This window comes from Pseudopodoces humilis, chromosome 9, assembly GCF_049639895.1.
Source record: "Pseudopodoces humilis isolate 2021_Gansu_Grassland_sample_001 chromosome 9, ASM4963989v1, whole genome shotgun sequence".
NCBI lineage: Eukaryota > Metazoa > Chordata > Aves > Passeriformes > Paridae > Pseudopodoces > Pseudopodoces humilis.
The window spans coordinates 2,814,239-2,828,506 of record NC_142208.1 but is presented as its reverse complement, the minus strand read 5'-3'; the positions used below and the strand labels follow the sequence as shown (position 1 = coordinate 2,828,506).

The window sequence follows — 14,268 nt, the reverse complement described above, 5'->3', positions numbered from 1 at the left end:
CCGGCGCGATGGAGGCGCTGCGGCGGCCGGCGCTGCCCGAGGACTCGGTGCGCTACCGCCTGTTCGCGGCGGCGGCGGCGGGCCCGGGCGGCGAGGCGCTGCTGCGGCGCTGCGCTGAGCTGGCCCTGGTGCGCTTCGCCCCGCTCCTGGCCGCCTACGTGTGGCAGCGGCAGCCGTTCCGCCTGCACTACGTGCCGCGCCGCGGTGAGCAGGGAGCGGGCCGGCAGGCACGGCGGGAGGGGAGGAGCGCCCGGAGGGGGCGTGTGAGGGGGATCTGGCAGCCGGGTAACCGGGAGCGTGTGAGGGACTCCCGGCCGCTCGGAACCGGGAGCGTGTGAGGGACTCCCGGCCGCTCGGAACCAGGAGCGTGTGAGGGGCACCCGGCGGGACCCCGTGAGGGAGGCCGAGGGTGTGTGAGGGGGGACCCTGCGGCTTCAGGGACTCACAGTGTCACACCAATGGCCAGGCTAGAAGGGACCCCAGTGAAGCATCTGGCGCCACCTCCCTGCTGCAGCAGGGTCACCCCAGAGCACACGATACAAGATTTTGTCAGCAGGGTCTGGAATATCCCCAGTGAGGCAAACTCCACAGCCTGTGTGGACAGTGTGTGGTTGCTGAGCCGCCTCTCGTCTCTCTGCCCCGTCCAGGCGAGACCCCGGCGCACATCGGCGGCACCACCCTGTTCGGGGATAACGTGGAGGATGAGTGGTTTATTGTGTACCTGGTCCGGGAGATCACCAGGGAGTTCCCGGGGCTGGCAGCCAGGTAAGGCAGATCCTGCTGAGGTGCTTTTTTGGGAGGGGTGCAAAGGGGTATTGCCTATGCTCTGAAGGTCCTGTCTTAATTGTCCTCATCCTTGGAGGTGTTTCCCCATCCCATACACGTTTGAAGTGTCCAAGGCCAGGTTGGATGGGGCTTGGGGCAGCCTGGGCTAGTGGAAGGTGTGCCTACCTATGCCAGGAGGGGTGGAACCAGATGACATTTAAGGTCCCTTCTAACCTAAGCCTTTCTGGGCTTCTGTGAATGTTAAAAAAAAAAGCCCAGCAGACATGGATTCAGAAGTGTGTTGTGCTCTGCAGGGCTTTTCCTTCTAAGAAACTAATTTCTTCTTGGCCAGGATCGATGACAACGATGGAGAGTTTCTCTTGATAGAAGCAGCTGATTTTCTCCCAAAATGGCTGAGTCCTGAGAACAGTGAAAACAGGGTGAGTAAAGCTTTTGTACAGTTGGCAAAGGGGCCACAGTAGCCTTTTATGTAGCAGCTAGAGTTTTCTCTTGCACCTCTAGCCAGGTGGACTGCCTCTGAAAATCCAGTGCTTGTCTGTCCCTTACTGTTGCTCCCTTCAGGAGCATTCCTGTATCCACCTGAACTTTCTAGCTCTGCTGGAACCACTTGGATATTTTTATTTATTTTTTTTTAACATATTCTGGAGTGTTTAAGCAAGAGGATTTGCTGCCATCAGAGTAGGGAATGCTCAGGGTTGGAGTGTTGCTATCTCTGTAAGGACACAGGCTTTGTCTGGTATAGGTGAAATAATGATCAGACACCTTCACCTGGATATGGATGGTTGCTAGTACGTCACTGGCAATGGAATAGAATGGAAATAATTAACTTAGTCATTAGCAAAAAATTGTTTGATTATTTTTCCCCTTAATCCAATATTCCTGAAAGGATTGGAACACTACACAAAATTGATTGCAAGTGTGTACCTGGACTATCAGGTTCATCTTTTCCTTTTGTTTGAGGGAAAACACAGAGTGAGGGAGTTGAGGACATTGCATTCAGGGCTTTTCTTAGGATCAGGAACCAGGAGAGGTCACATGTAGCACCTGAAATAATGCTTTTTAATCCCTGTGATGTTCTGAAGTAGGTTATGATGATTCTCCTGAAGCACTGCTCTAGTTGAAGATGAAACTTGGTGTTAGTGTTCTTAAGGAAACAAGATATATTTGACGAAACTCGCAGTTAAAATAGGGGTTTTTACTGGTTGGATCATGGTATCTGGCATCTTGAATAACTTTAAAAAAAAAATCTATACTGCTTCCTGTATTGGCTCTCTATTTGTACTTTATATTCTAAACAAATGTATTTGTATATGAAATGAAATTTTCCATCGCTCTGTGTGTGACTGTTCTTACCCTGTCTGATGAGAGCATTCCTGTCTGCCAGGTGTTCTTTTACAAAGGAGAGCTGCACATCATTCCACTGTCGGAGACTTCAGAGCAGGACTGGGACCTCCCTGCTCCCTGCCCCACCATCCCACAGGCATTGGCACTGTTATCCACCCGCTCTGAGGAGTTCCTGGCTGCAGAGCCCATCAGAGCTGCGCTGTATAAACGCATCGAGGGGTATGTGGGGGCTTTATTTCGGTCCTCTGCAACAGTGGGGTTTGGTTCTGTGCTCTCTGGGGTTTAAACATTTCCTCAGTGGGTGTGTTCTTCTCAGAAACCCGCAGCTAGAGGGTTTTCCTGTGGCACTCTTGGAAAGAGGGAGATCAATGTCTTGTAGGCTGTGGTCTGGGGGATCTGACACTGGTTCACTGCTGTAATTCCACAATGACAAGAGTTACTCTTCCTTCACATCTTATACTGAAAAATATGGAAGTTCCATGATCTTTTAGGAGCCCTGTGTAAGAGGAAAAAGAGTATTTGACCTAAAATGTAGAACTAGCAGAATTGTCAGAGCTTCAGCTTGTCACAGCTGTGTCCATCCCTGTACTTTATTTTTTGCAAGGATTTGACTATGTAACTTTTACAGAGTATGGTGGAGAATACTGCCTAGCTGCTTATGTTGGTTAAGTTCACAGGGACTCATCTTACCCATGTGGGGGATTCAATTTTATTAGCCATGTACATTTATATAAATGAATTATAGAAACAGACATTCTAGGCATTAGATTGGCCAAGTTTTGACTCCAGAATAATCTTCTGACCCGTGATACAGGTAAATATTTAAGTGAAAATGAGCCTCATGATAGAAAAGGAGTGGTTTAGTTTGCAGTACACTTCCTACTCTCTGTTGCTGTTCAGGTATCCCGAGAAGATCCAGGCCTCGCTGCACCGGGCCCACTGCTTCCTCCCGGCCGGAATCGTGGCCGTGCTGAGGCAGCGCCCGTCCCTGGTGGCTGCGGCCGTCCAGGCCTTCTACCTGCGGGATCCGGGCGATTTACGGGCCTGCCGGCGCCCTTTCAGAACCTTCCCTGCCGACCAGCGAGTGATGACCCTGGTAAGTGCTCTGTAAAGCCACTGATAACCCTGATAAGTGTTCTTCTAAAACCTGTGATGACCCTGAGAAGTGCTCTTCTGAAGCCTTGTCACTTAATTCCCTTCTGTAACTGACAAGGGTTCTGTGGCCAATGGTATAAACATATAGATTTGACTTAAAACTGCGGGGTTTATGTTGTTTCTGTTTTTGTTTTTTCCTTCTTGCTCCAGGGTTGAATTTCCAGGTCATTGCATTAGTAGCTTCTCTGGATCCATGTGGCTGGACTTTCAAAGGGCTGATCATGAGAGAATTGTTTCTGAAAGCAGAGGTTGTGATAATAGTTCCTCTGCTGAAATGCCTGCTGGGTAAATTGATCTCCTTGTGTGATCAGAGCGGTTTGACAGCACTGCCAGCCCAGTGACCAGTGGTTCATTCCAAGGCTTTTCACCTTCTCAGCTGTGCTCACACAGCTCTGTGAAAGCTTTTATTGTTTTATGAGCACTGTCCAAGCACTGTTGTATCTGATGCACTTTGTTACAGAGTTGCCCACTAGACTCCTGAAAAGAAGCTTCAGAGCCAAATTTTGGACTTCTAAACTGTTTCCAAAATCTCAACTTTTAATCAAATTTAATTTTAATTGAAAATACACCTTATTGATGTGAATACAGAATACTGAGGATTTTTCCTAATGTATTTAGACTGATGAAAGTTCATGTTTACTTGAGTATTTCAATTTGGAACATACTTTGTAAAGCCTGAAAAGCAGTTTATCAGAAAAAATCTATCAAAGATCTATTTTTAATGCAGTCTCAGGTATTGCCTGTAACATGTGTGCCTTCAAACAGGCTTTAGTGAGCTTGGTGGGAGTGTCCACAACACAGTCACGCTGCAGGGAGTGGGTTTTTTTCTGCTCTGGCTGTTTCAGGTGACTTTCACTCGGTGTTTGTATGCACAGCTGGTGCAGCAGAAGTTTGTTCCAGACAGACGCAGTGGGTACACCTTGCCCACCCCATCTCATCCTCAGTACAGAGCCTACGAGCTGGGCATGAAACTGGTAATGATTTTTGATGCATTTTGTACTTAGTTTATGTATGTCCAGGAAATGAGTTGTTGTCAGGAAGCTGTCTTCTTGTCCAGGAAAATGTGGGCAAAGTCTGTCACATCTTTGACAACCTCTTCTTGTTGAATCTTTTATATTCAGGCTCATGGCTTTGAAATTTTGTGCTCCAAGAGCAGTAAAGTAGCTCCTGATGCCAAGAGAAATGTGTTAAGCGGTCCTCTGTGGGAGAGGTTCCTCAGGAGCTTGAAGGAAAAAGATTATTTCAAGGTGAGGCAGCGTGTCCGTGGCTTTTAAACATTCCTGGGAAAATATATTTTAGCTCTTGAACTTGTGTAAGGACTTGCAGCAGGGTAAGAACTTGAATCCTTATCTCTGTGTAAAATGAATTAGTGTCTTTAAAGGGGGCATGTGCAGTTTGTTCCCCTTTGAAAGTAATTTATTTTGGAAATTAAAAATGAAAAAGCACGTTTTGGGCATTGATTCATTCATCTTGAAAAAGAGGAGAAATACACTTGAATGGAGAAAATCACCGTATGATTGTGTGAGTTGTAACTGATTTCATTGGTTTGCATTTAATTTCCACACCTCTAGAATGAAATATTCTTCAAGATCCATACATAACACCACAGACCTATTTGGGACCATGCAAGTGTAATTTTTATGTGTGTGTGGTTTTAGTGAGTTCTTGGGGTTTTGGTGAGGTTTTGTGGGTTTTTTTTAAAGGGTGCCTTTGACTACTTATTTGAAGTCAATAAATTGGACATAAATTGACTTTTTATTTGAAGGTTATAAAATTGGACAAGTCTATTGAAATTCTTAGGTTAGTATCAAATATAGGAATATTCATGCTATATTCAGTTCCAAGTGTACGTAGCAAAGAGGTTTTACTTGTTTTGGTTCTCTCAGCATTTCTGTGTGACAAACAGTCATCCTTAGGAAGCCTGACTGTGAGGAGGGAGGGTAAGGACAATTGTTTGGATTCATGCCTGTGACTTGCATTAAATAGGGAGAAATGGAAGGATCTGCGAAGTACCTGGAGCTGTTGCATATGGCAGAAGATCACTTCCAGCAATCTGTTGCCCTGCCAGAAAGGTAAGAGCTACTCGAAAGTCATGAGAATCCTATACTCTGTCTACAAATCCTTTAACTGACCTTTAAAATCCTTGTTATAAAAAACCTGAGCCCTTTTCTCCATCATACATTTGACATGGGTGCTGTGGCCAGGACATACAAGTACCAATTCCTCTAGAACACTCCACCAGGAGAAGTTCTTGCTTGAGTAACTCTTCATCTCAGTTTTGTGAAATGCTGAGCTCTTCCAAGTGGGTTGAGAGGTGACTGAAAAGCATTATTTGCTTGGTTGACTGTAGAAAGTGTAGAGAAGTTTCATTGAAAAGCAGTCCCTGTGAATAATAAATACAGAGTAACCTGTCTCCTTTGCTCAAGGAGCTGGTTGTAGATTTCTCTGAAAGATCAAAGCCAAAAAATAAATCACTACAAAAACACCTGAGGCTTTGCCAGCTCACAGGATCTTGACTGTTAGTTTTTGAGTTTCCAGTCTGTGCTGTTTGGGATCTGGCAATCTTAGTAAGGCAAAATAAATATAAAGAAAAAGAGCCATGACAAATGGGCTTTGGGGCCATCAGCTGGGAATTGCAGGGACTGTGTCCTGTTTTAGCCAATTCTCTGTGTAGCTCTCTGGTACTTCCCCCAGATTCATTTCCCTTTTGGATGTGTTTGCACAGATGAAAAAATGGAGAATTCACGTGAAAACCTGAATGCAGAGCATGTGATCTCATTGAATCCAATTCAGTAAACTGACTTTTTTTCTTCTAGCTCTGTTGAAGTGAGCCCAGGTGATGAAATCCTGACACTGCTACAGACAATATCCATTGATTTGAAGGAATTTGAGAGAGAAGCAGCTTGTCTTCCTGCAGAGGATGGTGAGCTGGATGGGGGAAATCATTCCTATTACAGATGATTCTTTGTGAGGGGAAAGGGGGAATGTTGACAGCTGTGAAGAGAGAGCAAATCCAGCCTTCATTAAGACTAAATACTGGATTGGGTCTCTCAATTTTGTGTGAGCCTTTTTCTTCTTCCACTTACTGGCCAAAGGATTCTCAGTGACTAGAATGGTGTCTCTTAGTTTGAACTCTGCAGAGTTTTAAAGTAGTGAAATGAAATATCCACTCTTTTCTTCTCAGCCTCTCTCTGCCTTATGCCATATGTGACCCAGGATCAGCACAAAAACTTAACTGCAAAAGTGAGCTGCAAAGTGGTTGCAGTCCTGTCAGTCAGCTGGTTTGTGCCCTGGGGGCCAGCAGGCCTGTGCAGAGTAACAGATCTGTCCTGTGTTCTTTCAGATGACAGCTGGCTGGATATTACACCAGATGCTCTGGATCAGATGCTGAAGGAGACAAGAAATGAGTCCCTTCCTTCCACAAATGAGGAAGAGGAAAAATACGACTTGGAAACAGTTGCTGAGAGCATGAAGGCTTTTGTGTCCAAAGTGTCCACGCATGAGGGAGCAGAAATGCCATGGTAGTAGCACTTTGAGTTTGGGGTGTGGTGTAGAATGTTGTGCTCTGCTGCAGCCCTGTGGTTGATTCTGTGATGCAGAGAACCAGGGTTTGAAGGTGTTCTGCTGAGCAGGGGCCTGAAGCAAACCCATAGCAGTGAATATGGACTTGATTTAAATCAGCTTGGTACCACTCTGACACTGGTGCAGGTTAAAGTGCTGCAAGCTGAGCTGCTCTCTGTCACTCAGGTTGATTTTGTGGTCTTCAAAATCTTTCTCTTTAATGCCAGGAATTCTTCCACTCACTGTTTCATGTCTCATCCATACAGGCCTCAAACTTCTGAGGACTCCTAAGTTCAAATGTCCCAACTTCAATCCTGGCTTGAGAGAAATCAATACAGCTTGTGCCTGTATCAGGCTTAGGCAAGCATAAAAGTTTTATTTATTTAAAAATATTTTTGTATTTCAGGGCATCTGATGAATCCCATGTTACCTTTGACGTGGATTCTTTTACAAAAGCACTGGACAGAATTTTAGGTGAGATTGCTTCTTCATTTGAAATAAATCCCGGCACTGATTTCTTTGCTGTGGTACTGACACAAAATAACACCCAGGGGCAGACTCGGAGGAGCTGGATTCTGATGATCTGGATGAAGAGGAGGAGTTTGATTTCTCAGATGGGGATGATGAAGACCTGGATGCTGGAAACCAAAGGCAGGAGCAGAAGGTGTCTCCTGAGGAGCTCCTGGGCAGTCTCAGGTCGTACATGAATGAGATGGACCGTGAGCTGGCACAGACCAACGTTGGGAAAAGTTTCACCAAAAAGAGAGGGGTGAGTATGCCTTGAGCTCTGATTTGTAGCAGTAACTTCCAAGCAGGAAATGTGCTGAAAGTGGCTGTTCTGAGTGATGTGATCAAAACCTTCCCACGTGCCAGCAAAGTGGGCTGTAGTTGCACCATAATGAGGTTTTTTTCAAACTAAAGCTTACTTACTTTGAATTTGCACATCTTGCCCAAGACTTGGTTTCAGTGCCCTGTTTTTAGCAGTAGGGAAAGCAGCTGCAGCTTGACTTGTGAGTTCCTGCAGTAGTTTGCTCCCGTAGGAAGCTGAGCCAGGACTCAGCAACACTTTCTGTCCTTCCCTTGGAACTTAATCTGAGTCATGGGCAGTGGTGATTTTTAGTTGGCATGAGCACTTGGTGGCTGAATTCCTGTCTGTCAAGACTCTGGAACGTGCTGGACTTTGTTGGCTGCAGAATTGTTTCTTTTCTCTTGTGGCTTGTCTTTTTTTCCCCCTTAAATCTGCTCATGCAATTTGATAAACCTTTCTCTTTGGACTCGCTGCAGGCAAGTTCTGCTGAAGCAGCCACATCTGAGAGTGCTGGCCCTGGTTCTGGAGCTGAGGATGCTGAGCTGGCACCCGTGGATGTGGACATGAACCTGGTGGCAAACCTGCTTGAGTCCTACAGTGCCCAGGCTGGGCTGGCAGGACCCACCTCGAACATTTTACAGAGCATGGGGGTGAATTTACCTGAGAACACAGATCTCGCTGGCTCGAGCAGCCAAGCACAGCAGTGAGAGACTTTGGACAAGACGTGGCTGGTGGGGAAATGAAGCACAGGTGGATGAGCAGGATGTGGAAGAGGAGGCCAAAGGTTTTAATTTCCAGCATTCTGTTCATTCTGTGTCACTTCAGCAAAGTGAATTTACCTGCAAAAGCCTTTTGTTTGGACCCTGTCTTGGATGGAAATGAGATTTTCCCAGTGCTAACACATTTTCAGAAAACTGAAAATTGATGTGACTCGAATGAAACTTTTATTAAAAAACCTCTCTTCCATTTTTCCAATCAGTGATCCAGTTTGTCACATTTCTAAAATGTCCTTTTACACACTGGTTTCAGTATCTGGGAAGCAGTTCTTGTTCTGAAAATGCTGCTGCCTTCAGGGGGAGGTGGGGAACTACCACGTTACAGGAAGAGTCTCATGGATTTGGGAATGCTGGTTAAATGTTGGGCAGACATTTAATCCTTCCCAAAAGCACCATGCTGCATTGTAAAAACCTCTGACAATTACTCTAGGAGCCTGTTCCTTATTAAGCACGAGGATTTAAAGAGTAATTGGATCAAATATGTAAATATTGGCCAGAAGTATTTTTAAAATTTATTTCAATAAAAACAGAAATACAACTTGATTATTGGGGTTTTTTTTGAGGATATCTATAACTTCCTGAGTGAAGTATCAGTTCTTGGAGTGAAAGCATTTTCGTAATGGGTCATTTTCTGAGTTCCATTATTGCTGAATGTTGGTATCATGCCAGCAGTAGCTGTATGAGAGCCCAGGCTGAACAGTTTTGGGGTTTCTTCAGTGAAAATGGGGCTAGAAGGCATGCACCATGCTGCTTTCATGTGGAATGAAAAATCTATTCTAGATATGACAACTTTCGTTTCAACAAGACAAATTTGAAATAAAATACATAGAAATTCTTGATTTACACACATGAACAATGCAATCCTGCTGGGTCCAAACCTTCTGAAGTTTTCTTTATTTTTTTTTTTTAATGCAGCAATTAATCAGTTGTCCTCCATTGATATTGTATAATTTACTTTGTCAACAGTTCAAGAGTACTGGCAGGTTGGTCAAGGATTAGAGATGGACAGCAAGAGTTGGGAGGTGTACAGAACCTTCTGCTAGAGTTCAAGGAGTTTGGACTGCTGAGAGGTGAGGTGGGCTGCAGACTCAGACAAACCTGTGCTGGAAAAATGACATTAATGGGAGCTTTTGAATACAGACAATGAGCAGTTAGAGGTGGAAAACAGAGGGACTTGAACCTTGGAAAGGGTTTATGTTTGACCACAGAAGGTAATTAACACTGAAACCACATAAAATTCTCCACTGCTGAGCAGTTAGATCAAGTTTAGATACTTTAAAAGAGACCCGAGTTTAAAACATGATCACATTCAACTGTCGTGTGGCCTGTGCTATACAAAAGGTCAAAACAGATTGGGGAACTCTTGCAGTGAGTGAGGAAAAAGCCTAAGCTGAGGTTCAGCACAAAGCTGAAACACTCCAGCTGACCTTGCTGCTTGGATAATCTCACTTTTCCATCAGTGGGACTGGGATTTCTCCGGGGCTGTGCTCATTCCAGCTACTGACATTTGTTCAGCAGCTTCACAGTGGAGACCTTCAAGGCTCTGGAAGTGCTCACAGCACAGTTTGCCATGGAAGAATAAGCATGGCCATGCTGCCTCTTCCACTGCTTTGAAGTGACACACGAGGCATCTCTGCTTTTAATTTTGAGAGTATTTTCAGTAAAGGAAGCCTGACGGAATTAATTAGGGAAGACAAGGGCGGTGTGGTTCCCTTCCAGCAGATTTCTATCCAAGTATATTCTGAAGTTAACTGGTTAATTTTCCCTTATTATCTGTATTTAAACTGGGAGAATCCCCATTCACCTGCAATATGGTAGCAAGTGAAAGAAACCCTACCTTGGCCATTATTTCAGGGATATCAATTGATGGGGAATCCCCATGTTCTCGCTTAAATAGAACAGGGAACACCCTTCATGATGTGATTTTATCGGTTTGAAATGAGAGCAAACCCTCTATTTTCATCATCTTTGAGTTTAAATTGACAGGGAATCTCTGTTGTGCCTTATTCTTTAGGGTTTAAATTGATAGAAACCCCCACTGCTTCCATCATTTGAGGGATTTATATTGAGGGGAGAAAAATAGGCAGCAAAAAAGGGTGGGGAAAGAAAGTCAGGAAAAAAGGTGGGGGAAAAGGTGACAAAAAAGGGCAGGAAAAGAAGGGAGTGGGAAAAAAGGTGTGGAGGAAAAAAGGACAGCAAAAAAGAGTGGGAAAAAAATGGGGGAAAAAGCAGAGGAAAAAGGCTGAAAAGAGTGAAAAAATGGAGATGGCGTAGTGGTGAAAAGGTTTAAGAAGCAGGAAAGCATTTAGAAAGGTGAGGAGAAAAGGGTGTGAAACACAAGTTGAAAAAGGATAGAAAATAATGAGGGGAAAAGAACAGGAATCCCAGAGACACCCCCACACACCCCAGGCCCCCCACTCCAATCCCACAGACCACCCCACACAGCCCCCAGGAGAGCCCCTCCAAATCCCACAGACCACCCCACACAGCCCCCAGGAGAGCCCCTCCAAATCCCACAGACACCTTGGTTTGGATTCTTGCAGTAACACACGGTAACAGCTCAGCCTCTGGAAACGGGATAGAAACAACCGGCAGGTGCAGGAGTCGGTGCCTGCTGTGCTTCCAGGCTGGGAATCAGCTGTGTGGGGCCACGCCATGGGAAAGAATCCCTAACAGCTCCCAGGTTTCTGGGCTGGAGCTGGGGCTAAGAAGGAAAGGGATTAATCCAGGCAGGAGAACATCCCACCGTGTGTTACTCCTGTGAAGTGTGGACGGCTGTTTGGAATAGAGCCTCTCCTTCAGCCTGACAATGCTCCCAGAGGGAATTTCACAAGGGTACAAGGCTGGGAAGTGAGGAGCAAAGCTGTTGTGAAGGTGAAGCTCGGTTCATTCACAGAAATCACATAGGTCACTTGACCACTGTGACAGGCAGGAAACAGGAAATGGGAGATTTCCAGTAAAGTCTTTGTAATTTGGTGGGAAGAGGAGTACCGATACCAAATGGCTGCAGGGATGGTGGTCTAAATTAGTTCAGACCAATTTCCCTTTTTCTAATTGGTGAGGGTTATTAACCTTACCTGCAGTTATAAGGCCAAATAGTTATAGTTCTGGAATATATTCCAGTTTAATCTAGCTGTCCTCCATGCCACATACTCACAGCAGCCATATTTACCTATCACATGATAGGTGAATTTGCTTCTGTCCCTTTCCCAAACCTCACCCTTCCTGGTTGTTCAGCTTCTTTTTAATACGCTAGTAGAACTTCTGTGTCCCTATGCAGCACTTCATGGATAAAAACACTGAAGAACACTACCTAAAGGATGCTACCTAAAGCTCAGCACAGGGACCAGTGGGAAAGGATGTTATATCAGCATTTCTGTCCCTGTGCCGATACTGCTTTCCCTGGGATGGAGCTGGGAGATCTGTGTTTGTGCTCCTGTGATCTTTCTAACGTCTGTCATAGCTGATGCCAGCCCCAGTTTTCCCACTGTAATGATGATTCAGGACATCTCTGAGTGTACCTGCTGGCCTTGAAAATACCTCTGATGGTTATTAAGAAAGGAAAAGGCAAGACACACCATTTCCATGTTGGCAACTTGGCTGTCCCTTGCTGCAGCTCTTTTAGTGACAACGGTCAGCAGCCATTCCTTGTGTGGCTCTTATATTTTTCTTATACCATTCTATTTTATTCCCTTTACAATTCCCAGCCTTTTCTGTGCCCCTCTTTTTGACCGACACCACCGCCCCAAAGGTCCCTCAATGCAGTTCTCTAAGTCGTGGGGCAGCGACCACTGCTGGTGCAGTAACATTTTACATCAGTCTCTATGTTCTATTCCCATCAGTCCTCCAAGCCTTTCCCACCATTCTTACAGGAGCCACTGCTGGTGCAGTATTTTCAGAATATTTTATACCATTCTCTGAATTTTATTCCCTTTACCTTTCCCAGCCTTTCCCGTGACTCTAACCAGCGCTGTCGAGCTGACAATGCCTTGACAGAGCTCTGTTGGTGTAAGCATGTTGAGGAGACCCGGCAGTGCAGCTGTTTATTCTATTTCTTCTCTTAATCACATTGCAGCAGCACCTCACCCATCCCTGAGTGCAGAACTTTCAGTGACAAGGGGCTGTCTCCACAGGCGGCTGCAGCCAGGGCAGGGGCAGGGCCAGACACATCGCAACGCTGGCGGTGGCGGCGTCCGGCTCCGCTCGGACTCTGTCGGCCTTTGCAGTTCAGGCAGATAAAATCAATCCCAAGTGTGGGCCATATCCACCACCTGCTATTTCTCCACTCTTTTCCTGGATGGATTGGACAGTTCTTTGTTTCCTGCCACAGCTCTGGAAAGCAAAATGCCAGCCCGCCCCATGGCCATCCCGGCCACCTTCCAGCGCTCCAGCCTTGTCCCTGTTTCTCTCCCTTTCCCTTTCTCCCTCCTCCTCTCCGTGCTAGCAAAGACATTTCCCCCACTGGCACCAGCTGCCTCCTCTCACTCGCTCCCAGTTTGCCCATTTTGAACTACTGGAGCCGCCTGCCCGCGGAGCCGGACCCGCCGTGGGGCCGGGTCATGGTGGAGTGAATTCTCACAGGGATTGTTGGGCTGGGCCTGGCCAGGTGCCTGGAGCCAGCAAAACCGCTCTGTCCCTGTCCTCCTCACCCTGGGCAGGCAACAGAACACATCAGGAAAGGCTGCAGGGTCTCCAGAAAGGCAGGGAGAGATCTCTCACCCATCATAGTCATAACAGACACAGACTGGAGAATTGATAATATAATTTTATATATTATTTATTATAATACTTATATTATATGTAACATAATAATTTATAATATAAATAATATAATTAATAATATAAATATTAATTTAATTTATTGTCAAACAAATCAGAGTAAGAAATGAGAAGTACAACAAATCCTAAAAATGCATCTTCCCAACACTGTTCTCTTCTTCCTGGGCTTTCCCTCATCCCCCACTCCCTCCCTTCCCCCTCCCCACACAGTGGCAGAGGGATGTTTGGCTACAATCACCTCATGTCACTGCTGCTCCCTCTGGACAGCACATCCTTGTCCTGCTTCAGCCTGGGATTCCTCCCACAGGAGGACACTCAGATCCTTCACGACAGACAGACAGACAGGGCAGACAGACAGACAGACCATTCTTCCCAGTCAGGTGCCCGATGCCAAGAGTGGGATTTCCCATTTGAGCTTGCTGTGTCATGAGGGCAAGGCGCTCACTGCAGGGAGCATCGGAGGCAGGAGGTATTGCCGAGCCTTTTCCTTTGGACAGCCAGGCCAGCGTTGGCAGTGGGGATGAAGAGGCACTGAGGTGACCCTGAGAGAAAGCGCAAGGCACAGGGTGCAGCTGAGAAAGGACAGCCCAATGCGGGGCTGAGAGCTGAAGCTGAGACTGCCCAGCGTGGAAGGCATGATATTTTTGGGCGTGTTGCAAGAGCCCAGGAGCAGCCAGGAAGGAGGCAGGTGCAGAGAGAAAGCATTTCCAGCGTGTTGTGACGGGTCAGTCGCAGCCGGGAAGGAGCGAGGTTGAGAGCCACAGCATTTAGGACGTGTTGTGACGGTTCAGGAGCGAACGGAAGGAGCGAAGTTGGGAGTGAGAGCATTTGGGGCGTTTTGCCATGGTTCACCAGCGCTGAGGAACGTGTCAGGATGAGAGCCACAGCGCTAAGGGCGTGTCACGATGTCTCATAGGCAACGGTGAAGGAGCAAGGAGGAGAGTGACAGCGTGCAGGGCGTGTTGTGAGGGCTCCTGAGCTGCGGGGAAGGAGTCAGGTTAGGAAGCACAGCACTTAGTGGGTGTGACAATGATTCACCAGCACTGGAGAAAGAGCGAG

The 14,268-nt window shown here is 46.4% G+C and overlaps 1 protein-coding gene across 1 annotated transcript; it reads left to right on the top strand.

The window, feature by feature from the left end:
• Nucleotides 1–8: 8 nt before the first annotated feature.
• Nucleotides 9–8,973, top strand: LOC102108354 (protein ecdysoneless homolog). The gene is made up of 13 exons (XM_088059603.1): nt 9–204; nt 648–765; nt 1,118–1,205; nt 2,171–2,349; nt 3,031–3,226; nt 4,131–4,259; nt 4,407–4,532; nt 5,272–5,357; nt 6,102–6,208; nt 6,629–6,806; nt 7,253–7,320; nt 7,398–7,615; nt 8,131–8,973. Exons 1-13 carry the CDS (start codon nt 9–11, stop codon nt 8,359–8,361), a joined length of 1,920 nt encoding a protein of 639 aa, XP_087915729.1. The 3' UTR covers nt 8,362–8,973.
• Nucleotides 8,974–14,268: the final 5,295 nt, after the last annotated feature.